At 58.0% G+C, this 22,889-nt stretch overlaps 1 protein-coding gene across 1 annotated transcript in view; it reads left to right on the top strand.

The window, feature by feature from the left end:
- The first annotated feature begins 2,865 nt into the window (after positions 1–2,865).
- Positions 2,866–22,889, top strand: part of Ptprs (protein tyrosine phosphatase receptor type S) — a 47,207-nt gene continuing 27,183 nt past the window's right edge. The window contains exons 1-6 of the mRNA XM_051172822.1: positions 2,866–3,119; positions 6,612–6,797; positions 9,350–9,495; positions 10,024–10,165; positions 12,572–12,760; positions 16,994–17,104. Coding sequence (XP_051028779.1) covers positions 6,707–6,797; positions 9,350–9,495; positions 10,024–10,165; positions 12,572–12,760; positions 16,994–17,104 — 679 coding nt within the window. The 5' untranslated portion in view covers positions 2,866–3,119; positions 6,612–6,706. The remainder of the gene's footprint in view (positions 3,120–6,611; positions 6,798–9,349; positions 9,496–10,023; positions 10,166–12,571; positions 12,761–16,993; positions 17,105–22,889) is intronic.

Raw genomic sequence — 22,889 nt, 5'->3', positions numbered from 1 at the left:
TGTTCCATAGAAAGACTGAGTGCTCACGGCTGGGCATGCTGTTTCTGCCCTGGCCCTTTGGATTCTGGGTAACTTTTATTTTCCCCCTTTCTGCTGACATCTGCGAGTTTTCTCCTGCACGGGACTGTTTCATAATTAGAAGAAAAGTTATTTTGAAGAAAACAAAAATTACACCCCAACATCCCAGCTGCAGGAGCCGCTGACGCGTTCTGTCCCTGTGTCCGTCCTCAAGGGTGGCAGCATCCTGGTGGGGATGAAGGACGTAGTGTCAGCAGGTTCCTGAGCCCCTTGGCTTGGTCTCAAGGACACCCCTCTAGTGCCGAACAGCCTATAATAACAACCAGCCCCTGGGAAAACTCACTGGGGCTTTAAAATTCTACCTCAAATGCACCCGCTCTGCCTGGACCAGCCCTGTGTCCTCCATCCTGGGCACCTGACCCTTCCTGCCCACAGCTCTGTGGCTCCCACCTCCCTCAGGGTTAAGGCCCACAGGGCCCCGCCCTGCACCCTCCTGTGCCTTTACTTGGAATTCTCTTTTCCCTGGCAGCCCGGCCCTCCTTTCGGTATGGATCTCATTCCCATACAGTCCCTTATTAATCTACAGCACCCCCCCCCCTTTCCTGCCCAACCCTTGGTCTCTGCTATGCCTAGAACAGGGCTCAGTGCCATTGTTGTGACAAAGGCAGGAGTGATGCGGCTGTCTGCTGAGACCTTCCTGGGCGTCCTGGCCCTGTGCTGATGTGGAGGATGGCAGGGTGATGGTGGCAGATCCCAGCTGCTACATCGGAGGATGCCTGCTTGTGGAGGCAGGTCCTGTGACCAACTGTTAACATGGGGTCTGACAGTGCTGTGACAGGGTGTTTGGGGCTCCACAGGTTAGGTTGCCCCGTGGAGAAGAAGACCTGGCCTAGATTTCCTTGACTCCCATGGGAGTGGCTGTGTCCCAGCAGTGTGGTTACTGTAGTGAAAAGGATGTCAGTTCCATACCCTTGGCGAAGAGAAGGCCGGGCTGGCAGGGAGGAAGCCGCTAGCCCTTGGCTACTCTCCCCAGTGTGTTGGGCAGCTCAAGGTATTCCCCTCTGGACAACACAGCCAGAGGGGCTTGGGCAGGTAGACATCCTAGTGTGTACTGTGGGTTGCCTGGGCCTTTGCATGCCTGGGCCCAGCCAGACAGGCATTTTGTTATTTGATTTTTGGGGACAGGCCAGCCTCACACTTGCTACATGGCCGACAGGCATCTAGCCCGGGATTGTTGTTTATAGGTCATTGTGTCCTGTTGTACTAACTGGGTGGCAGGGGACTCCAGCCTTGCTCTAGTCCCAGATGTCTCAGAGGGTCTTTAAGTTCGTGGTGAGCCGTCCAGTTGTGAACAGGTCACCCTACTCTTTTGAACAAGGGATGGGTAAGAGAGTGCTGAGCCCCCTGCGCGGGCCCCTGAGCTTCCGGCTGAGTTTGAAGCAGCCTAGGAGGTGCACAGAGGGAGTTGGAGGCAGCATCTGTTTCCAATCTGGCTCGCGGCTGGGAGAGAGCCTTGGCCACCAGGTCCCCACGTTGCAGCCCTTAAGACCGAAAGGGGAGTCCAGGATGCGGGAGCCAGAGGTCTGGGCTGGCCCGGGCGCATGGGTCACTCGGGTCCTGCCTATATCTATCGCTATGGCGACTGCGCCGCTGCGAACCGGGTCCGGGGTGCTGTGCTACTGCCATCCCACCCCGCTCCTCTGACACTCTGACACTCGGCCTCACTTCCGGCGGTGTTTCTCCCCCTCCCTACCCTTTTCCACTAGCTTACTATGGCCTCAGGAGCTGGAGCGCGTCCTCCAGCTGAGCCAGGCCTCCCGGAGCCACGCCTCTATCTGGCTTCATGCCAGAAAGCCACGCCCACCTAAAAAACCTCCGCTCCTTACATCTCTACAATACACGCCCCAAGTCCTGGAGAAAGTCAGTCCCTAAAGCCCCCCTAAAAAGCCACGCCTCCAGCCTGCCCCTTCTCTTTTCCAAACTCCAACTCCATCGGAATCTCCGCCCCTGAGAGGCCTTGGAGCATCTGCCCCGCCCCAGACGCTCACCAGAAGCCCGGCCCCCAGTTTCTTTCCTCCCGTGTCTTCCATCAGCCTGAAGCTGCGAAGCTTTCTTCAGAAGCTCCGCCCCAACCAGCCTTCCGTAGAAGCCCCGCCCCTAAACCCCTCAACCCGAATCTGCCCTGGGCCTGCCACCTCGAAGCTCCGCCCCCGGCTAGTCTTCCTTACAAGCCCCGCCCTCAGCCGGCCTGCCACTCAAGGAGCCCCTCCCCCAGCTCCCTTTGCCTCCCGAATCTGCCTTCACTCCGCCACTGCGAGGCCCCGCCCCCTAGCCCGGCTTCCCCCAGAAGCCCCGCCTTCTGCCCCTCCCCTCGGAATCTTCGGACTCCGCCCCCGCAGGCTAGGCTCCGCCCCCGGTCCGACTGCTGCTCCGCTGCCTGCGCCAAGTCTGCGCTGCGCTGGGCGGGAGCTGACAGACCAACGGACCGACGGACGGTGCAGCCAGCGGCGCAGCCCGGACCTCGCAGACGCGGTGAGTGGTTCGGGCCGGCCGTGTCCCCGCCCTGCCTTTGTCACCATCCTGGCGTTCCCCACAGAGCCAGGGGACCCCCCGCGTCCCTGCGCGCTCGACCTCGGGGACGCTCGGGCGCGATCGGGGATACTCGGGCGCGATCGGAGCCGCTCGGGTTCCCCTCGGCACCGCGAGCGCGTCCCGCACTTGGCTGAGCTCGGGACCGTTATGCTCCGCAGACCCCTCCCCCACCCGGGGGCGGAGCCCTTGGGCCGCGGAGGGATCGAGCGGGGGAGGGGCAGCCGTAGCACAGAAACTTTCCCGCTCGCTGCGCCTCGGGGTGGCCTGCACCCCTGCGCACCCCTAAGGTCCTGGGACTCAAGGGGGCCAAAGCCACGCCCACTGTGCACCCCACGGCTTCACGCGATCCCCGTCTGGGCCTCTCCTGCCCCCAGGTCCCTGCAAACGCGCAGCCCACTCTGCCTCCTCCTGTCTGCAGAGCTCGGCTTTGCCAGCCTCAGTTTCCCCTTCAAGAACGGAGGAGAGGGGTGTTGTGGATAAAGCGCCCGTCCAGTGAGGTCCAGTATTAAGTAGGTGCCTTCTCATGTTGCGACTTGAGTTTCCTTCTAGTTTTTCTGGGGTTGGGGGGCGGCCTGGGGGTAGGGCTGGGAAGGTGCATTTGGTCCCCCGACAGTGGATTTGGCATTCCACCAGGGGTGTCCAGGGTGGCGACTTTGACGGATGCAGGGCTGAGGTTTGGTGGGAAAGAGGGAAGGGTGTGCAGCTTGCAAGGACTTGCTTGGAACAGCATGAGGACTCAGAGGCAGGGATGGGAGACTGGGTTATTATGGTGGGTGTCGATGGGCACCCCAAGGATTCTAGAGAGGAATTGAGACCCAGCTGGGATGCGGGGGCGGGTGTCTTGGCACTTGAAGGATGTGTACTTGGGCCCATATGTGAGAAGGGGGCATCTGGTGGGGGCCCAAAGCACTGAACCATGGGTAGTCGGGAGAGACTGCAGGCCAAACCCAGCAGCCCAGCAAAGACGGGGTGGGCAGCCAGGGAGAGTGGGCTACTCTATCCCAGCCCTTTGGGGACAGGGACCTCATCTCTGAGCCTCGGTTACCTTCTTTGTGTGATTGCCTTCTCGGTGTGGCAGAGTTTGGCAGAGCTCAGGCCGCACCCACCAACTCCTGACCCTCAAGTCTACTCCTCAGTAGTAGTTAAAGTGGGTTCTGGGTGGGGAAGGGGTGGGACTAGCTTGAGAGCATTTCCTCCCAGAGGGTGCAGGCCTCAAGGACTAGTTGGCTGCAGAAGTGTGCCCTGTGGGGACTTTGCCTCCTGGCCAAGCGGGTGGCACCCCAGTGGGCTCGGGACACTGTCTGGGGCTCCAGGAGGTGCCCCTTGTATGGGTGACCCAGAGCCTCTGTGTCACCCAGCCTGGGTTATAATCACCCTTTTATGCTCCCGGGCCGTGTGGGCACACAAAGCCAGCTCCAGGCCCTCGTGACCTGTGGCCTGGCACACTCTTGTTCCCCTGTGAGTGCAGCATGGGAGCTCCCAGAGGGGGCTGGCTTGCAAAACTCATCCTGCTTTCCCAGGCTCACACCCGAGCCCATGCAGCCTTGGGGAGCCTTAATGCTGCCCTGAGCCCCAGTTTCCCCTCCTGCAAAGCAGGCTGGACCTGCCTCTGGCCAGCTTTTGAGAACAATGGAGTTCTTGACCAATGGCTGGATGTGTGGCCAGAGCCTCAGTTTCTCCACCTAAGGAAAGGTGGCATTACATCCAACTGTGTGTGCAAAGGCCCTGGGCAGACAGACCAGCTTAGGGTGGCACACGGGTCCTGTCCCCCTCCTGGGAAAGCCCTTTGAGGACCATTGGGGTGTGACAGACCCTGGGATGTCCTATCTGTGTAGGCATGGTGTGTGAACTTTCCTTCAGTTGCTCTTTCTGCCTCCACCCCACATCCCATCGGGCCTTGGGGTGGATGTGGGGATGCCCTCTCATTCCCTCAGCCTGTGTCTGCCAGCTGCCACTCCACCCCCCAAGTGGCACAAATCTGGGACTCTGAGAGGTCAGACTGGTGAGCCACCTTAGGGACGTCCCACACACATGCCTCATCTGGGGCGTTACCTTGGAAACCCCCTCCCAAGCCTCCCAGGCTGTGGGTCTGCGTTCTTCCTCAGTTTCCCCAGTGTCTCTCCCAAGCCTTGTACGAGTGGCCTGGACCTAGCCACTCCTGTCCTCTTTGTAGCCTCGCACAGGCACCTCGGGTGGGGCTGGCGTGGTCACCTGGTCCCTGGCTAGCATGGCTCTCCTTCCTCTGAGTATCCGGGGCTGCAGAGTGAGTCCCAGGTAAGAGGCTGACCCAGGGCTTTGTCTGTCCACCTGGCTGCTGGTAGATCGGGCCTGTATTATGTGCAGTCTGACTGTGTGGGCCTGTGGGTGTTATGTGCAGTCTGACTGTGTGGGCCTGTGGGTGTTATGTGCAGTCTGACTGTGTGGGCATGTGGGTGTTATGTGCAGTCTGACTGTGTGGGCCTGTGGGTGTTATGTGCAGTCTGACTGTGTGAGCCTGTGGGTGTTATGTGCAGTCTGACTGTGTGGGCCTGTGGGTGTTATGTGCAGTCTGACTGTGTGGGCCTGTGGGTGTTATGTGCAGTCTGACTGTGTGGACCTATGGGTGTTATGTGCAGTCTGTGTGGGCCTGTGGGTGTTATGTGCAGTCTGACTGTGTGGCCCTGTGGGTGGACTGCCACCACCTTGGGGAAAGAGGCATGGCTTTGCAGGTCCGTGTTTGGTGTGAAAGGGCCTAGCGGAGGACGCCCAGTGAACCACATCCCAGCACCCTTGAAGGGTGTATTATGTGCATACTGCCTGCTTGGCCCTGACCGTGTGTGTATGACAGCTGCAGTGCATCCCACTGTGGGTATGAATCCTGCCCGTGTACCTCTGGGTCTGGCTTTGTATATTGGGCTTGTGGCCTGACTGTGTACAAAATCGGGCTGGGTTCAGAAGTGGGGGTGTCCCCATCTTGGCAGTCTGACTGTGTGAATATCTGATGTCTCTGTGTCTGCAGCCTGACTATGCCCAGGTCCGCCTGCCTGCTGTCTATGTTCCCCGCATCTGCTTGCAGCCTGATTGTGTGCCTGGGTCCATCTACCGTCTGACTGGCTGTGTGACTGTGGTCTGACTGTGTGTGTATTGAGCCCTCCTCTTTCCTCTCCCATCCGTGCCCTCCTGGTTCACACACTGGGCCATGAACTGGCCACCGCAGTCCCTGCTCTCCCTTGGGGCTGGGTGAGGCGACCACAGCTGGGTATTTTGGGAGACAGAATCACAGGGTCACCCGTCATTATGTGCCTCTCTCCTCCCCATGGCCACAGCCTGGGCCCTTCCGGGGTGTGGTGCTCACACTATCAAGCCTCTCCTTGGGCTTCTACCCACTGTCCTGGCTTGAGGCAGGGTGAGCTCCAGAGCACCATGACACGCCTGGTCCTGGGTTCGAGGCACACCTGAGGGATGCTGCGCCTGGGAACTTAGGTGTTTGTGGGCTGGGTGGGGACTGGTGCCCTTGTGGGAATCTGGGTAAATGCCACAGAACCATGCCCGTCATTTCCAGGCCACACTGTGGGGTGGCTCTCACCCGGCGGGGGACGGGCAGCATCAGCTGTTCTGGAGGCCCTGGGCGCTACAGCGGTTGTTACATCAGGGTGGAGAGCACTGGGACAGGAAAGGCCTGAAGCAGGCATCGGGGGTCAGCTCCAGGGATGGGGTTGTGGCCCACACTTGCTATTAGAGCCGAGGAGGTCAAGGTGGGGCTCAGTGTGCGGGCAGAGGCAGGAGGATCAGGAGTTGGAGGTCTTCGGCTGCTTAGCAAATTGGAGGCCATCCTAGGCTACAGGAGGTGCCATCTCAGGAAACTGCTTTGTCTACCCAAGACAGGGCAGTGGGCTCTGGGGTGTCCCTGTAACCTCCTAGTCCCACCTGCACCCCACATGTGGGTCCCTCCCATAGCGCCACCTCAGGGAAGACCCTACTTTCCTACCTACCCACTCACTACTGCTCTGTTGTCTCCACAGACGCTGCCCCTCTGGACACCTTGGCTTGAGGCCTCTCCGTGAGGCACGGGGGCACCGTCCCCCGCCAGGGCGGAGGCCAGAGGCCACTGCCAAGTATGGCGCCCACCTGGAGTCCCAGCGTGGCGTCTGTGGTGGGTCCTGTGGGGCTCTTCCTGGTACTGCTGGCCAGAGGGTGCACGGCTGAAGGTAAGAGGCCAGGCTGGGGTGGGTGGACCTGGCTGTGCGTCTGTTCCCACTGTGGTCCAAACAGAGCTTGCATGCTTGAGAAAGAGGCTTGGTGTCCAGCTTTGTGTATGGCTGGGGCTGGACAACAGAGGTGACGCTGCTCAGACAGTAACAGTGCTGTGAATCGTCAGTGCTCACTGGACCAGTGCCAGGTCAGATGCCATCAGGAGCCGAGATGGACTTTTAGAAGAGAACGTTGGGGCCAGGGTTTTGTAGGTATATAGGAGTTTGCTGCCATTCCTGGTAGGGTTGACTGACCATGGAAAAGTCTGAAAATAAAAAATGTTGATGGTGTACACCTTTAATCCCAGCACTCGAGAGAGGCAGAGGCAGGTGGACATCTGTGAGTTCAAGGCCAGCCTGGGCTAATGTATGAGACCCCTGACTAAAACAAACCCAAAGGGAAAGGGGCTGGAGATACAGGTCAGCAATTAACAGCACCAACTATTCTTCCAGAGGACCCAGGTTCAATTCTCAGCACCCTTCCACCAGGGGATTTGACGTATTCTTTTGGCCTCCTAGGGCTCTGCGTGCACACACAGAAATAAAAATAAAATAAATAAAAAATTAAAATGAATCTATTAAAAGGAGATTGGTGTATTTTGGAGCTCAGGGTTGCATTTTGCTCGTTGTTAAGATGTATGTGGGGCCTCAGTTTCCCTCTGACACCAAGATCCATCATTGCATTAGGGACCTTGAAGGGTAAGGGTACGGAAAACCCCTCTCCTTGTAGGAAGTCAGGAGGGGGAGAGCTGGCCCTGCTGGACCACAGGGAAGACTCCCTGGTGACACAGTGTGGTTGTGGAGGATGTGGAGGATGGAGGAGGTGTCGAGTGGGCCAGGATGTCTGCGGAGGGCCCTGGCTGGAGTGGCATGCCGAACCCAGGGCCGGAGCCTCTATCAGAACCAAACTCCACTCTGGACCTTGGTCTCTTCTAAGGGACGGAGCTGGGGGACCTAGGAAGGTTATGTGTCCTATCTGGGCCTCTGTACAAATGAGTGTAAGGGTCATGGTGACCCTGTCAGGGCCTGGTGCTGAGGCGACTTGGTCCCTTGCAGTCCCATGGTGGTTTTCCTTTTTGGACAGTATCGAGGAGGAGGGGGCCATGCCAAGCAGAGATGGCAGGAGCCCACAAGATCCTGTCTACCGCAGCGGGCGGAGCAGCCTCTGCGGGGTTGGCTCTGGGCCCAGGGCCGAGCAGACAGATGGATGTCGGCCCAGCACCAGGGGCCAGTGGGCAGAGGGGCAGGGACAAATGTTCTTAGGGGTCAACTGGCACAGAAGCAGAGAGAAGTGCTGTGAGGACTCCAGGGCTCCCTGGAAGAAGACGGCAGTAGGGGACAGCTTCACAGGGCTGGCTGGATTGGAGGGCAGGAGGGGTGTGTCCCACTTCTGAGGGGCAGTTCCACCTGGTCAGGGTTTCTCTCCCCATGTCCTTGGCCGAGGACACATGACCCCAGGTGTCATTCCTGTGAGTAACAGAGGAGGGTCCCCAGTCTGTCTCCACCACCTCAGAGCCTGGACCTGGTGTGGGCTGAAGGGATACAGACCTGGTCATATAAGCCCATTAATACACCCAAATATGTTGCGGGGGTCAGGGACATGGGCAGCTAAGGAGGCTATGAGGAGAAGCTGGTGGTCTGTGTGGACCCAGACTTGTAGCAGTCAGAGCCCTCCAGTGTACTCCCTCTGCCTCCTGCTGGCTCACTCTGAAGCTCAGCACCCAGTGTTGAGAGGTCTGAGTGTTTGGGTGGGTGCTTAGGCTGCGTCTCCCCAGCTGTGAGGGACAGCTCTGGGTCCCGGCATCCGGGGAGGACATTGCAGCAGAGCTAGGATTGGTGCGTCCATCCAGTCCTGGGATGACAGGCTGCTACCAAACAGCCAATGGGAAGGAAGCGTGGCATATCTACCCACCTTAAAGCCCCAGGTGGGCATTTAGGGTGGGTTCATGTGAGGCCTGATGGATCCAGGGCCAAGCCCCTCCCCAGGCTTGCGTCCCTGGCTCATGCCACTCTCAGGAGCTCTGGGTTCAAATACCGACTTTGGACATTTTGGACACTTTTATTTGGATATTCACTTAGCATATTGTGTGTGTGTGTGCATGTGCTTGCCTGGGCAGTCAGAACATAACATGTGAAAGTCACATACTCCCTTCACCTTGTGGACCCCAGGATCACACATGATTCTGAGGGTTTGGTGGCAGGCGCCTGTCCCTGCTAGGCCCTCTCGCTAGCCCTCCACTCTGATCTGTGGTCACCTCTGTCCTCTCTGCTTGGTGCCATAGTTTCCCCACAGGTCCCGTTAAAGAATTAGAGCGCGTTTTGTTTCTTTTGGGTGTGAACCTGGGTGTATCAGGTCATCGCTGATGTGTCTCTAGAGGCTCAGTGTGGGGACCCCTAGTCTCTGTGGGGTACCATGTGATTGTGTGAGCCTGTGGGGAGGTCCTCTGTTGGCACTGAGGGAGCTCTCTGGCCAGGACCTGAGACTTCCCCTCCACTTGCTGAATCCCCAGAGCCACCCAGATTTATCAAAGAGCCCAAGGACCAGATTGGTGTGTCGGGAGGCGTGGCCTCCTTCGTGTGCCAGGCCACGGGCGATCCTAAGCCACGGGTGACCTGGAACAAAAAGGGCAAGAAAGTGAACTCGCAGCGTTTCGAGGTGAGCCGGGACCAGGTTGGGGGTGCCCTCAAGCCAATACACCCCTTCCTGGTGGGACAGTAGCTGAGCCTAGAGATGTCACTAGGTGGCCACAGGAAGCCACTAGGTGGCCACGACTCCCATCCTGCACTGCCCCCATCCCAGCACTGCAGTCTTTCCTGGGTCTACCACTCTGTGCTGTGTGTCCTCAGGCAAGGCCCTGCCTTCTCTGAGTTTTAACTCACAGCCCACATCTGAACACATGGGTGGTCAGATGCCCACGTGCCTACGTCCTATAATCAGTGTGGAATGTGTGGGCTGAGTTCCATCCATCCAGTCTGTGTGGTCATGGTGTGTCTCCTGGCTTCTTTTATTTCACCATGACTGGTTCTGGGTGGTCTCCTGAGTGCACACCTGTGTCCCCTCCCGCACACACATGACACCCTTGGCTTAGGGTCACCATATGCCTGGTGCGGCTACCACCCCCATCCCAGCACACACCCTAGGCTGGCCTCACGCTCTTACCCCCACCCCCACCCCTACTCCCAGACCATCGACTTTGACGAGAGCTCTGGGGCGGTGCTGAGGATCCAGCCACTGCGGACGCCCCGGGATGAAAATGTGTACGAGTGCGTGGCCCAGAACTCTGTGGGGGAAATCACAGTTCACGCGAAGCTGACTGTCCTCAGAGGTGCGTGTCCCGGGGTCCGGGAGGAGGGACCAGAGTGCAGAGCTTGCCCCCAAGCCTTCCTGTGTTGGCCTTGCTCATTTCTCTAAGGATGTCTTTGCTCCCACACTGCCTACGCTCCTCGCTTTGTGTGGTTTGAATGTCTGCGCAGCAGGCTCAGCTTGAGCCAGGCTCTCAGTCAGTGCTTTCTGGACTCTGTCCCTTGGTCTCTTGTGACCCTTTGTCACCAGTCAGCTTGGGTCACCACTGCCCTCCCCAGCTGATGCCAGCCACTCAGGAACAGAACAGATAGCCATGGCTAGTCTCCTGCCTACCTGGGGTGACCGTTCACCCAGCCCCCACAGAAGAACTTAGCGAAGGGTGGGTTCCCCCAAAGGCAGGATGGGCACAAGCCTGCCAGCCTGAGTCCTGTGCCCTAGCTCAGTGTAAGGGGCACAGAACACTGGGACCAGACAATTGAGTTCAAGTCCCAAGGCAGCAAGCAGCCTTGGAGCTGTGTGGCCTGGGCAGGGGTCATGAACCTGTGGAGCTGGGTGTCCTGTCCCTTGGGGACATTGCATTTGTGGCTGTGAGCAGCTGCTCTGGGCATCACAGGTCCCCAGGAGCTCCCCCCTGAAGCCTGGGACACAGGGCCAGTGGAACTAGTGGGCGTTCCAAGCCACCCCAGGGTCTGCAGTCCGGGAATTCTGTCATCTCGAACAAGGGGCCCCACAGTGAGCTTTACACTCTGTGTCTGCCAGAGCCTGGAAGGGGCGGAGCCGGGCAGAGTCCACACACCCCAGGGCCCCTCCTCTCTCTCCTCTCTCTGGGATATTTTTTGCCTTGACCTTTCCCAGCGCAGACTAGGCAGCAGCCTCCTGCTGCCCTGTGCCAGCATCATTGTCAACACTCCCAGAGTTGAGACTCACTCTGCATCCATCATGCAGTGATCACTGGGAGTCTGGAAAGATTCTCCCCCTCCTTCCAGCCGCCCCCCACCTCTCTTTGTTCTTTGACCACTGTGGGCTCCTCCCACTGAAGCCTCAGAACAGATGCCCTTGCCCAGGCCCCACCCCCCAGCCCTTGCCCCGCCCACTCAGCCATCGCCCCGCCTCCACCCCTAGGCAAGCTCAAACTATGTGTCCTGTCCCACATGGGCTGCCAGAGCCCTTGCCACTCCAGCCTCCCTTTTTCCTTCTCCATCTGATCGTGACCCAGGTGAACTCCGAGGACTTGGGCACAGTGTGGCATGTAGGGATACCAGGCAGCCGTGCCCCTCCCACCTCTGCCACCCCAGATGACTGCTGCACATACATGTGCACAGCACCCTTGGAGGCTGCCTGTACATGTGTGAGAGCCTGCTATGTCTTGGGCTGCATTCCCTACCAGGACGGGTTCTTGTCCACTTGTGTCCCCAGCTACCTTCATGATGCCTGCTGTCCCTTCTGCCATGGGATCCCAAGCACGCGACTGTTAGTCCTCCCCTGCACCCACAGCAGCCAGAGTGCTCCTGAGGTGTCAGGTGTTCTCCCCCAAACACCTTCGGCCACAAGCCAAATGGTTCCAGTGGCAAACACTGTCAGGGGACCTGTCCCTATGCACAAGGCTGTGCCTGCCATACTGTTAGCAGGGCAAGCATTGACCGAGCTCTTGGCCCTGGGTTAGCCCATCCCTTTGAAATACAGGCAGTTAGGCACGTGTCTGGTGACCCCCTTGCTGGCTCCAGTGTCCTATTCTCCTGAGTGTTGCATGGGCCTCTTGCTGTATCTCATTTCCACTGGGCATCCCTGGGGAGTACCGCTGGGGCTGGGCTGGCTCCGTGTGGTCCCCTCCTTCCTGATCTCAGACTCCTGCTGCTCCTGCATCTTGGTCCCTGGTGATGGGTGTCAGACTGGGATGTCCCAGCAAACAGACCTGATGTTCTCTAGAAGGCTTGGGTTCCGAGTTCTGGAAGGGTCTAGAACGAGGATGTTTGGATGGAGGCAGAGGCAGGAGGGAGCAGGGGGCTGAGGGTGGAAGGAGGGGGACTGTAGAAACAGGCAGCCTGGTCCTGGGGAAGGGTTGATGGCTGCTCCTGCTGGCGTGCTAGGGGGCCCTTGAGGGGGTCACCACTAGATGGCACCCAGTGTCCCCATCTCTAGCTGTAGATACCAAAGTGAGGCCCTCCTGGGAGCTGTGTTAGCTCAGGTTAACGAAGGTGACAGAGAGCCATAGCAGGTGGACAGAGAGCCCTCTGTGCTGGACCAGCAATCAGGCTGGTGACCCTCTCCCCCCAGCTCTGCCCACAGCAGCCAGGGAGCCATGGAGGGTGACAGGAGGGTGCCTCTCTGCTGCGCTGAGAAGCAAGGGCTGTGGGAGGTGGCAAGCCAGCACAGCACTGCAGCCACTGAGGATGTCTGTCCCATTTTCTCCCTGTCTCTACACCTCCAGAGGACCAGCTGCCCCCGGGCTTCCCCAACATTGACATGGGCCCCCAGCTGAAGGTCGTGGAGCGCACACGCACGGCCACCATGCTCTGCGCTGCCAGTGGCAACCCTGACCCCGAGATCACCTGGTTCAAGGACTTCCTGCCTGTGGATCCCAGTGCCAGCAATGGGCGCATCAAGCAGCTTCGATCAGGTGGGCACAGGTGGCCGACGGATGACAGCATCACTGAGGGTGGCAGATACCCGCACCTCAGGCCTGGTGGTCGGTAGGCTGCTACCTGGTGTGGATGGCAGTGACCCACGGGTGGTACATGATGCATGTGGAGCCAGCTAGGCCATAGAGAGCCACAGAGGCCCAAGGCGCGAGCGAGGCTCTAGGACTTCACAATGTGCGCTGTGGGGTTGTGAGTGAGGGTGGCTGTAGTTGAGATAGGTAACCGCGGAGCACCGGCCGTGACAGCAGGTAGGCTTGGTGACGGGCACCCCAGCTCCACAGTGTGTTATAGGACGTGGTTGCTCGAGGGTATTGGGGAGCCATAGAAGGTGAGAGAGAAAGAAGCACAGTGTCAGAACAGTCAGCCGGGCTCAGGTGCAGGGAGCCCCGGAGAGCTGAGTGTGGTGTGACCAAGGATTTGCAGTTCCAGGGGAGGTGGAGGGTCACCGGCAGGCGAGGTGACGGGGCCACAGAGGCTCCTGGGACACTGTCCTCAGTGCTGAAGGTGCCAGAACCAGGCAGTGTTGATGAGTGTCTGTCCTGGTTCCAGCTGCTTTGGGGAGGCCCAGGATGGAGGCCAGGCCCTGAGACCAGTGAGGCTGGGTGTTTCACAGTGGTGTCTGGGCAGAGACCGCATTCGGCCCAATTGACCAATCTGTGTGTCCTCCTGGGCACCATGTTTGTGTTCTCTGTCACTTGTCTGTGTCCATGTGCGTGCGTGTGGCTCCCTGAGTGGCTCACCCTGCCTCCTGTTTGCTGGCAAAATGCTGGGACTGGGCTCTCAGCCACATTTGTACCTGCTTGCCTCTTGTCCCTCCCACGCCCAAGTGCACATGGCTCCACCCGCCCTTCCCTGGGGACAAGCATGTGCAAGTTGGAACCTCAGTGTCTGTCACCCATGTCCCACATGTCTTTCCTGGTTTCCCAGGCACCCCTATACCAACCTCTTCACATGCTACCCCCTTCCCCTCCCTTAGTCTCTCCCTCACTACCAAAGTCCTTCGAGGCCACCCCTTGCTGTCCTTGGGGTCTCCTTCACACCCCTCCCCCAAGCCCCCTGAGACACAGCTCAGTGCAGCTTCAGACGATCTGCTCAGCGCACAGGGCAGGCCCCAACCCCACAGGGGCACCTCCTGGCCATCCCATGGCCAAGGTCCAGGGGTTGATGACTAAGCATTGTAGGGGGCAGCCCTGCACCCCATGGTCCTCCTCCTCCTCCCTCATGTCCACGAGCAGCCGGGATGCCCAGTGGCTGACCTTTAACCTTCTTCTCTCTTCTCCTCCCTCTGTGTAACGCTCAGAAAGCTTTGGTAAGTCCTCACTTCTTTGCCACACCAACCACTAACGGTCCTGCCACCCCTCTGCCCCAACACTAACAGCCACCGTGACAGTAACTGACCCACTGCGTGTGGCATGTGTACTAACGCTCTCTTACCTACAGACAGACCTCACCCACAAGGAAAAGAGGAAAAATGCCATTGACCCCAGGCTGGGGGACCTTCCACCTCACAAGCCCCTCACCCCGATCCCCCACTACTCTGAACTTCCTCCTGAGCTTCAGTGAGTGGAGACAGAATTTAATAGCGAAGACACTGTGCCTAACTCAAGCACTCTGAAACATGCCGCTGGGGTAGTTCTTGCTAAAGTGATAGTGACTGATACAGGCATACTCACGAGGCCCTGGCCTTCATCCCCAGCATCACCAAAATAAAGGTGGAAAGGGATGGGGGGGGGAGCATCTTTCCCCTTGCCGTAGTGTGAGCAACAGCCTGAGGCGGGGGTGGAGGTGGGGGTGGGCTCCTGCCACTGTAATCAGAACAGAGTTAAAGCTCCCACCGCACAGATGACAAGTTCCCACTGGCTCCCACTGACAGCGTGCGGAGTAGCCTCAAGGGGGTGTGACATCTCTGTTGGGCGCAAGGGCTGTACCTTTAACCCTAATGCTCAGAAGGCCGAGGCAGGAGGTTGCTATGAGTTGGAGGCCAGTCTAAGTCTACACAGTGAGTTCCAGGCAGCCAGGCCCATAGAGACGCTGGGGCTGGGCCACGGACACAGAGCAAGGAGGCGGTGCAGGCCGCAGTGAGTGCACAAGATGTGAGACCTGGTGTCACAGCCCCATGGCTCTCTGTCTAGAAGCTGCTTGAGACACGCTCTGCCTGCCTTTGCCTCAGTTTACCCAACTGTGCAGCAGTCCTGGGCTAGTGGTTATGGCTGCGACTGGCTTTGGCCCCAGCAGATGAACAGCATCACAGACCACATAGGCACCCACAGCCTGGAACTTTCTCTCCCTTAGATATGGCTGACCCACAGACGGCCTTTTTCCTCTTTTCCTTTGGAGCTGATGGAGGCCACGAGGTCCCCTCTGCCTTCGGCTCCTTTCCCAAGTCTCCATCCCAGTCTTGGTGACACCTGACCCCTGCCACACCAGTGCCCAGCTCTCCAACGCTAACTCCTGTCCCTCCCTGGTCACTAACAAGACCCCTGGGACCTTGCTACTACCCGCCCCTCCTGGTCTGGATTTCAAAGCACCTTCTTGCTGGAACTCGAAAAATAATCAGAGGGAGGAGGTGCAGTCTCCCTGGGGCTCAAGCCAGACCCAGGGGGGCCACTTGCAGGAAGCACCAGCCCCAAAGGCCCGGAGCCCTCATGAGGCTGGCTGCAGCTCCACTGCCCGGCAAAGGGACAAGCGTGGCTCGTGGCCCCGCAGCTCCTCTCCTGTGACATTCACCTGTGTCTCTGTTTCCCTTACAGAAAGCACCCCCATCCGAGGTAAGAGGTCTGCCCCTCACCAGCTGCCCCTCAGCTCTCACTAGAAGCCCCCCTCCATCTGCCACGAGACTCCCCCATCCCCAACCCCTTTGGTGTTTGTGTCTCTTGTCTGTGGCTTGGGCCGAGTGTGGCTGCAGGGGACAGTGTGGGCATCCACCTGTGCATCAGGCACCACTTACCATGCCCTCCCGAACCCCTGCCCCCTGCACTCACAGCCGTCTACAGGAAGCTGCAAAAGGACCTTTTGAGATTTAGAGGTGTTCAGCCTAGAGGGATCAGAGACAGGAATTCTCCAAAGCCAGGCACGATACACCCACTTCCCCAGGGCATGTGAAAGCAGACCCAGTGCCCCATATACTGTGCAACCTCAAACGGCTCTCCTACCCTTCCTGGTCACTGCAGTCATCTTGTTTGAAGTCAATGGTCAGATTCTGTGGTGGCTGGCCTTCACTGCCACCCAAGAGGGAGAGCACAGAGGTCTCTGTGCCCTGTCACTGCTGGGGTAGAGCCATCAAAAAACCAGAGAACGTGGACAGAAAGTCTGGACCAATGAGGTCGGGGAGCCCAGGGTTTCTGCACGTGGCTGTCACTGTGTCGCACTTAGCTGATGCAGGCCCGATATTCAATATACTGAGCCTGGCTCTCTTGCCTTTGAGCTGCTATAAGTCAAGGTTGTGAAGTAGGCCCACAGTGGCAGACGTGGCGACATATACCTCACTTTTTGTTTTTAAGTTGCAAACACTAAGCTGTTTCAAGGGCTGAGGTCTCAAGTATCTCTGCTTTTGCTGCGATGCGGGGAACACCTAGCTTGTAGCTTGTCAAAATGTCCTTGGGGGAAGAGTGATGTCCTCTGGGGCTCCGAGGGTCTCAGGTGGTGCCGCTGCTCCCTTGTCGTATCCTCCGTGTTTGAGTTCTGTGTTTTGTTGGATGGATTTGGACAAGGTCTCCTGGTGAGCACCCTCAGAGAGCTGTGACCTCAAATGCAGGTCACCCTGGGCCCCAGGATCTGGCATGAGGTATCTGGGTCCTGACACCAATGTGCAGGGGCTTGTTAAGGTCCCCACGCTCTGCCCTGGGTTTCAGACATGGGATCTGTCTGTGCATGTGGCCCCCAAGTCCTCACCCAGCAGCTGTCAACCTCTACCTTTGAGGAAGGGCTGTCCCTTCCTGCTGACTGGCAGCTGCCCTGAGGGCAAAGCCGAGGCTCACTGCCACCACCCACAAGTCTGGGCTGGCTTGTTGGTCCACAAGAGGCTGGGGTGGCCTCTACCTCCTCCCCGTAACCTCTAGGAGTGACAGCCTCTTGGGCACCCCACTATGCTGTGCCCCATGGTTCCCCCTTTCATGAGTGGGCAGTGCAGATGTGACGGTGGGGGTGCTTGTCAGGCCCAGCCCCATCCTGGTGCTGGCCATCTTGGCAAGGTCCCATCCCTGTCCCCACAGGTGCCCTGCAGATTGAGAGCAGCGAGGAGACAGACCAGGGCAAGTACGAGTGTGTGGCCACCAACAGCGCTGGTGTGCGCTACTCGTCACCCGCCAACCTCTACGTGCGAGGTAGGGAACTCCGCCAGGCAGAGGCAGGGACCCACCGTCCCACCCTGTCCCATCCCGTCCCTGGGCTCATGGCCTCCCGGCTCCCCTGTCCTGTGCAGTCCTGAGCAGGAAGGCCCTGACCCCATCCATGGGGTCATTGGAATGACAGTCACCACACTGTGGGCCATGGGACTCAGCGGGCCGCACTGATGGCAGGGTGGGTGGGAAAAGAGCAGAGTGGGGGGCCGGTCTTGGGCCTACAGGGCCGGGGGAGCCTGAGGGCCACCGCCCTTCCTGCCACGTCCCCACCCCCAAGTTGGCTTGTGTGGTGTCTGTGTCTCCTGTGTCCTGCTGGCTTCGCTTCTCTGAACCTGTGGCCTCGTGGCTCCCTGCTTCCCCACCCCGTCCAGTGTCTCTAGCGAAGACTGTGGGGAACGGGGTTTCCGAGCTGTACCCCCACCCAGCATCCCAGAACCCAGTGCTTGCTCTAGAAGGAATATATCAAGGCTGTGGGAGGCCAGGGCCATGGCTCCTACATGTGCCGGTGGCTTGCTGGCCAGACATGCCGCCCGGCCAGCCCTTGGGACCCCAAGTGGGTCTCAGAATCCCAGGCTCCCTCCATTGTGGCTGGAAGCCTGGGTTCCTTGCCGGCTGCTGCCTCATGCCTCCACCGCAGGAGGCTCCCTGCGGGACCCTTGGTGCACCCTCCTCCTCCATGTCCCAGGGACACACCAGGGACCCCCGTCTGCTTGTATCAGTCGGCCTGCTCACCTTCCTCCCCCAGCCTCAGTTTCCCCGCAGCGCCTCTGGCCTTCATCCCTCTCCACTCAAGGAGGCCGGCAGGCTGTCCCTCCCGCTCTAGCCCTCACCTTCCTCAGCCCCTAGTTAACTCCTTTGGGTCCTGGGCTGTGGGTTTTACATCTTGGCTCCAAGCAGGAGGCCATGTGGAGGGAGGGCACGATCGGGTGGGGGGGGGGCCAGTGTGATCTTCTGCCACCACGGCACCCTGGTGAGTTGCAGTCCCCGCAGGATTCCAGTGACCGGCCTTCATCTAACCTGCGTGTTTCTTCTTGGACACTGGGGATTGGGGGTTGTGAGTCTGGTAGGGTTCAGGAGAGAGGGGACGGCAGGGATGGAGTGGGGAGGGTGGAGCACTTAGTAAGGGTGTGAGGAGGGAGGAGGGCCCTGTGTGTCCTGGCCAAGCCCCTCCCTGGGGCCAGGTGAGGGTCGGAGGAAGACTGTTGGCGCTGCTGGCTGTGCTCAGCGCTGAACAAGGAAAGGGCAGGAGGTTTATGTTCTTTTTCTTTTTTGATTTTATTTATTTTTTTATTTTTTTGGTTTAAAGAAAAAAAAAAGCAAACGATTGCAGCTTTAGCCGTGGGAAGTCCTCTTTTTACTCTCTGTATCTCCCCTATTTTTTCTCTTCTCCCCATGTCATTGTGCGCATCAAACCCCCTTACATCCCTCAGAGCTTCGAGAAGGTTGGTGTGGCTTTTTTCTTTTTTACTTTCTTTACCCACATTTTTACATTCTGAAAAAATAAAAATAAAAATAAAAAATAAAAACACTGACACATGCTCACACACACACAAGAAACACACAAACACTGCGCAGGACACACGCACACATGCATACGGAAAATGAATAGCAAACCAGACGTAAAGTGGAATCAGGTACTGAGCCTAAAGCAGACAACCCAGAAAGACACACAGAACCTAATGTCAGCCGCCGCCGGCGCGGCGGGCACACGCGATGCTTGCATTGTGGTCGCCTCTGCATCCCTTGGTAATGTTGTTGCTAAGTTTTTTGCACTCGTCGTCATGGTAACTTGGGCCTGATGCATGCTGGGAGAATGTAAAAAAAAAATTCTCTGCATGCCACTCTTGTCGGTTTGGTGGATTCCCAACCTTTTGTTGGAGTGTTTGTCTCCTGTTTCATTTTTTGTTTTTTGTTTTGTTTTTTTTTTTTTTTTCTTGTTTTTTTTTTTTTCTTCTTATTTTTTTTATAATTTTAAAAATAAGTTTTGTTTTGGGGGGATTGATTGGTTGTCCCCCTACCCCGCTCTGCCTCCCTTCACTGGACGCCCCTCTCCTCCAAAGCGATGTCTTTGGTTCTGTCTTGTTCTGTGCTGTTTGGGTTTCGGTTTTCTTGGGCTGAGCTGTTGTGGTTGTTACCAAACGCATTGTGAGTTTAAAGCCAGTGTTCCTGTCCCAGCTGTCACACAGAGGGCGGAAGGGGTCCCACAGCTGGGATGCTTTGACAAAGTGACCACTTAGGCACCGTAGGACAAGGGGCGCAAGCTGGGGATGCCCCGGTTAGCTGTGGTTCTTAGTCCACGTTCTCCAGCCTGCCCTGGGCACCTGGCAGGAGAGGATCCCATCCTCCTGCCTCAGCATATTTAATACCCTGACCTCCCAAAGAATCCAGCCAGGGGCTGCCAATGCCCGGAGTTCCTGTTCAGTATTGGCCAATCTAAAAACGAGTGGGTGCCACAGCGCAAGGATCTCGAGCGCTTGGCAGAAAGAGTGACAGCCGACAGTGGCTACGTGCCTGCCAGCTTGGCTTATCTAGAACTGCCCACCCAGGGGGAAAAAATAATGTGACAGACTTTAGGAGAATACCTGGCCAGCAAGCTTGTCTGCAGCAGCGCGCCTCTGCTTCCCAGGCAACATTAGCCGCTGCACTGCTCTGTCCTCACCAGCCCTGGGTGCAACCACAGCTGTGTTGCCCCTCAGAGTGGTCACTTTCAGAGTCACCAGAGCATCAGGGCTGTGGAATTCCAGAGAAAACCAGGGGCACTTGGGGTGTGGCCTCTCCCTGACTCTCTTGTCTCCCCAACTCTCTTCTCCCTGACTCCCTTCCCCTCTTTGCCTGCCCCCCCCCCTTCTAAACTCTTGTTTCCTCTCTCTCTTAGCTCTCTGTCATTCTCTCTTCTGAGATTCACACGTTCACCTTTGCCCTACCCACAAGAATAAAACCCCTTAAGTGGCCCGTGTGCTCTCCCTCGCTGCTCCCCTCGGCTGCTGTGGTCCCTAGACTCCTGTGTCACAGCCTGCTCAGCAAAGGTGTCTGGAAACACAGGAAGGGACATTGTCACCTCTGCTCTCAGTCAGGATAAAAGCCACTAGCCCGAGCCCTAGGAAAACTCTCTCGTGCCTCCTCCCCTTCCCACAAAGCAGGTCCTGGGGAACAGGGACCCCCCCAAGGACCACCTGGGGTTGGAGAGCAGTGCTGTCCAGGCCTGTGGCCACAGGCTCGCCCTAGGCAGGTGCTGGTCCCCACGTGCAACTGTGGGCTTCTCTTTTTGACCTCTTAGGGTGCTCAGTCCTCAAGTGAACCATGAAGTTTCCTAGTACTTGCAGCCATTATGAGCCTACAGCGTCATGTGCCCTGGGTGGAGAGGGTCCCAAAGGGGAGGGAGGAAGGAGCTGGTGGCCGTAGGCAGTTGTGTGCCTCCCATGTCCTCTGTTTAAATGTGACAGTTTAAGAGACAGCGGAGAGACTTGCCTGGCATGTTCTACGCCCTGAGTTCAGATCCAGCACCCCATAAAAAAAGTGGCCTGTGCGGGCTTCCTGAGAGAGCACCGCAGTGCAGGACTGAATCTGCAAGCCAGCTTGGCCTGCCTGGTCTTTACTACTGTTTTTCTGAGCCCTGTCCACTGGGGGCAGGTGGCTCCTTTGGGGCCAGTGATGTCACTCTCCCCCTTGGGGTTTTCTCTAAGGAAGTCCTGGGACCCAAGAGAGGCAGAAGAGGGTAGCCTGGAGCTTAGCTAAGGCCCCTGGCACACAGTAGCCACCAGGAGAGCAGGGCTGGCCTGTGAGGCCTGCAGAGTGACAAGGAGCCTCCAGCATTGCAAAGTCCGCAGCCCAGAGTCAGACGGACAACCCCAGCCGCCTCCCCTAACTGGCAGGCTCAGCTGATGGAGCCCCAGGAGCTGCCCGCCCTTGATCTTTGGGGATTAAATGGCAAGAGCCCATCTTTACAGCTGTTTTAAAATACACATTCTGAGCCTCTCTGGGGTTTCCCTGAGGGAAGACAGTGCCAGGAGACAGTCAGATGGCGTCATCACAGGCTCTTCACGTTTTTTCCTCATCAGTAGTTTAAAGCTGTGAGCCTTTAACGGGTTGCAGGATAGCCACAAAAGACAGCGCTTATCTGCACCCACTGGAACATAGCGCTACTGAACCACAGTGCACTCCCCCGCCTGCTGTGGAGGCACAGCCTCCCACCTACAAAGGACAAAGGACCCGTTGGGGACCCAGGCTCCCCAATGCTGGCTTCCTGTTAACGTCCATTGCCAGCAGAACCGAGGAGGCCCAGTCCCTGCGTGGTTTCTGAGCTTGGCTCAGTCCTAGGCCCTTGCAGGTTGACCTCCACTTGTCACTTGGGAAGACAGGTTGGCCTGCAGTGAGACTTCTACACCCAAGTCCTGGAATTTGTCACCTGACTTCTCGGGGGCCCCATTTCATGTCTCCTAAATGGGAATTGAGAGAGACTTGGGGCCTGGAACTGCTCTCACCTCTCAGGTCCCCAGCTGCTCTGTGGGAGTCTGCTGATCAGCTGCCCATATTCCTATTGGCTATGCCCTGCATCCTAGGCCCCTGATGGTACACCAACCCCCACCACCCTGTCCTGTACTGAGGGAGAGGGGTCTCAGGGCGGGGAGACTCCAGCGGGGTGGGGTGGGGGATTGTCACAGGGGCCGTCCCACAGGAACACTGAGCACTGACTGACACGTCGCCTGCTGCCTGCCTCACCCTCTGCATCTGTGTCCCCCCTGTGGGCGGGGTCGGACGGGACATTAGATTACACCTGGTCCTTGGGAGAAGCCACAGTGGCAGTTGGAGGTGGAAAAGTCAATTGGCAAGACTGTGGGGGCAATCAAAGGAGACAGGGCACCCCCACACACATACATACACACACACGGTCACACATCGAACAATTGGAAAATGACTAGTTGAAGTTCAACCCTGCAGCCTGCCAAGGCCACTGCTCAGCAGCCCAAGCCAGGGCCCGGGGTCTCTGGGCCTTCATGTGGCAGCTTCGTGGCCAAGAGAGCCAGTGGTGGGACAGGGAGGCAGGTGGGGAGGGGTCTCCAGGATGCTGGGGACCAAGGGGGAGGGATGGGAAATAGGCTTTGAACTTGGGCCTCTACCCTACTCCCCCTTCTGTGACAGGTGTAATCTAAGCTTAACTCACCCTCCACCCCAGCGGAAGCTGCACAAGTCCTTGGCACACTCCCCCATCTACATATTCATTTTGGAGTTTAGAGAACCAGCCACATTTTTCTCTCACCCCAAAATGCCCCCACAGAACCCCCCTCCCTCATCTGCAGCTTGCTTGATCGTTAATCGTATGACACTGTCGGACCCCTACCTAGCGCTTCAGCCAGGTCACCTCACTGGTTTGAGTTTTCTTCCCCACTCACCCTTCCAGTCCCTGCCCACCCACCCCTCATCCTCAAACCCCCACTTTTGAGTTTTGGTTTCTGCCTCTTCCTGCCTGGGGGAGGGGCCGTCTCCTGGTTGCTTTTATGGTTTTCAGTTGGTTTGATTTGATTTGATTTTTTTTGCCATGTGAATCGGGGTTTGAAGCGACCATCCCCTCCCGACCTGCCACCACCATCCCCCACCCCTGCCACCCAACCCTCCTGACCCCACTCGCCCACTCGGGTTCCCCCTGCTGGGACCCTCCCCGGCTACTCGGTGACCAGAAGCGCTGGGGACCAGAGCCAGCTGGAGCGTGCCGAGGACCAAGGCTGGTGTTGCCCCTTATAACCCACCTGGACCCTCCTTTCAGGTCGGT

This window comes from Acomys russatus, chromosome 31, assembly GCF_903995435.1.
Source record: "Acomys russatus chromosome 31, mAcoRus1.1, whole genome shotgun sequence".
Taxonomy (NCBI): domain Eukaryota; kingdom Metazoa; phylum Chordata; class Mammalia; order Rodentia; family Muridae; genus Acomys; species Acomys russatus.
The sequence above is the reverse complement of the archived record's forward strand: the minus strand, read 5'-3'. Positions and strand labels throughout refer to the sequence as shown.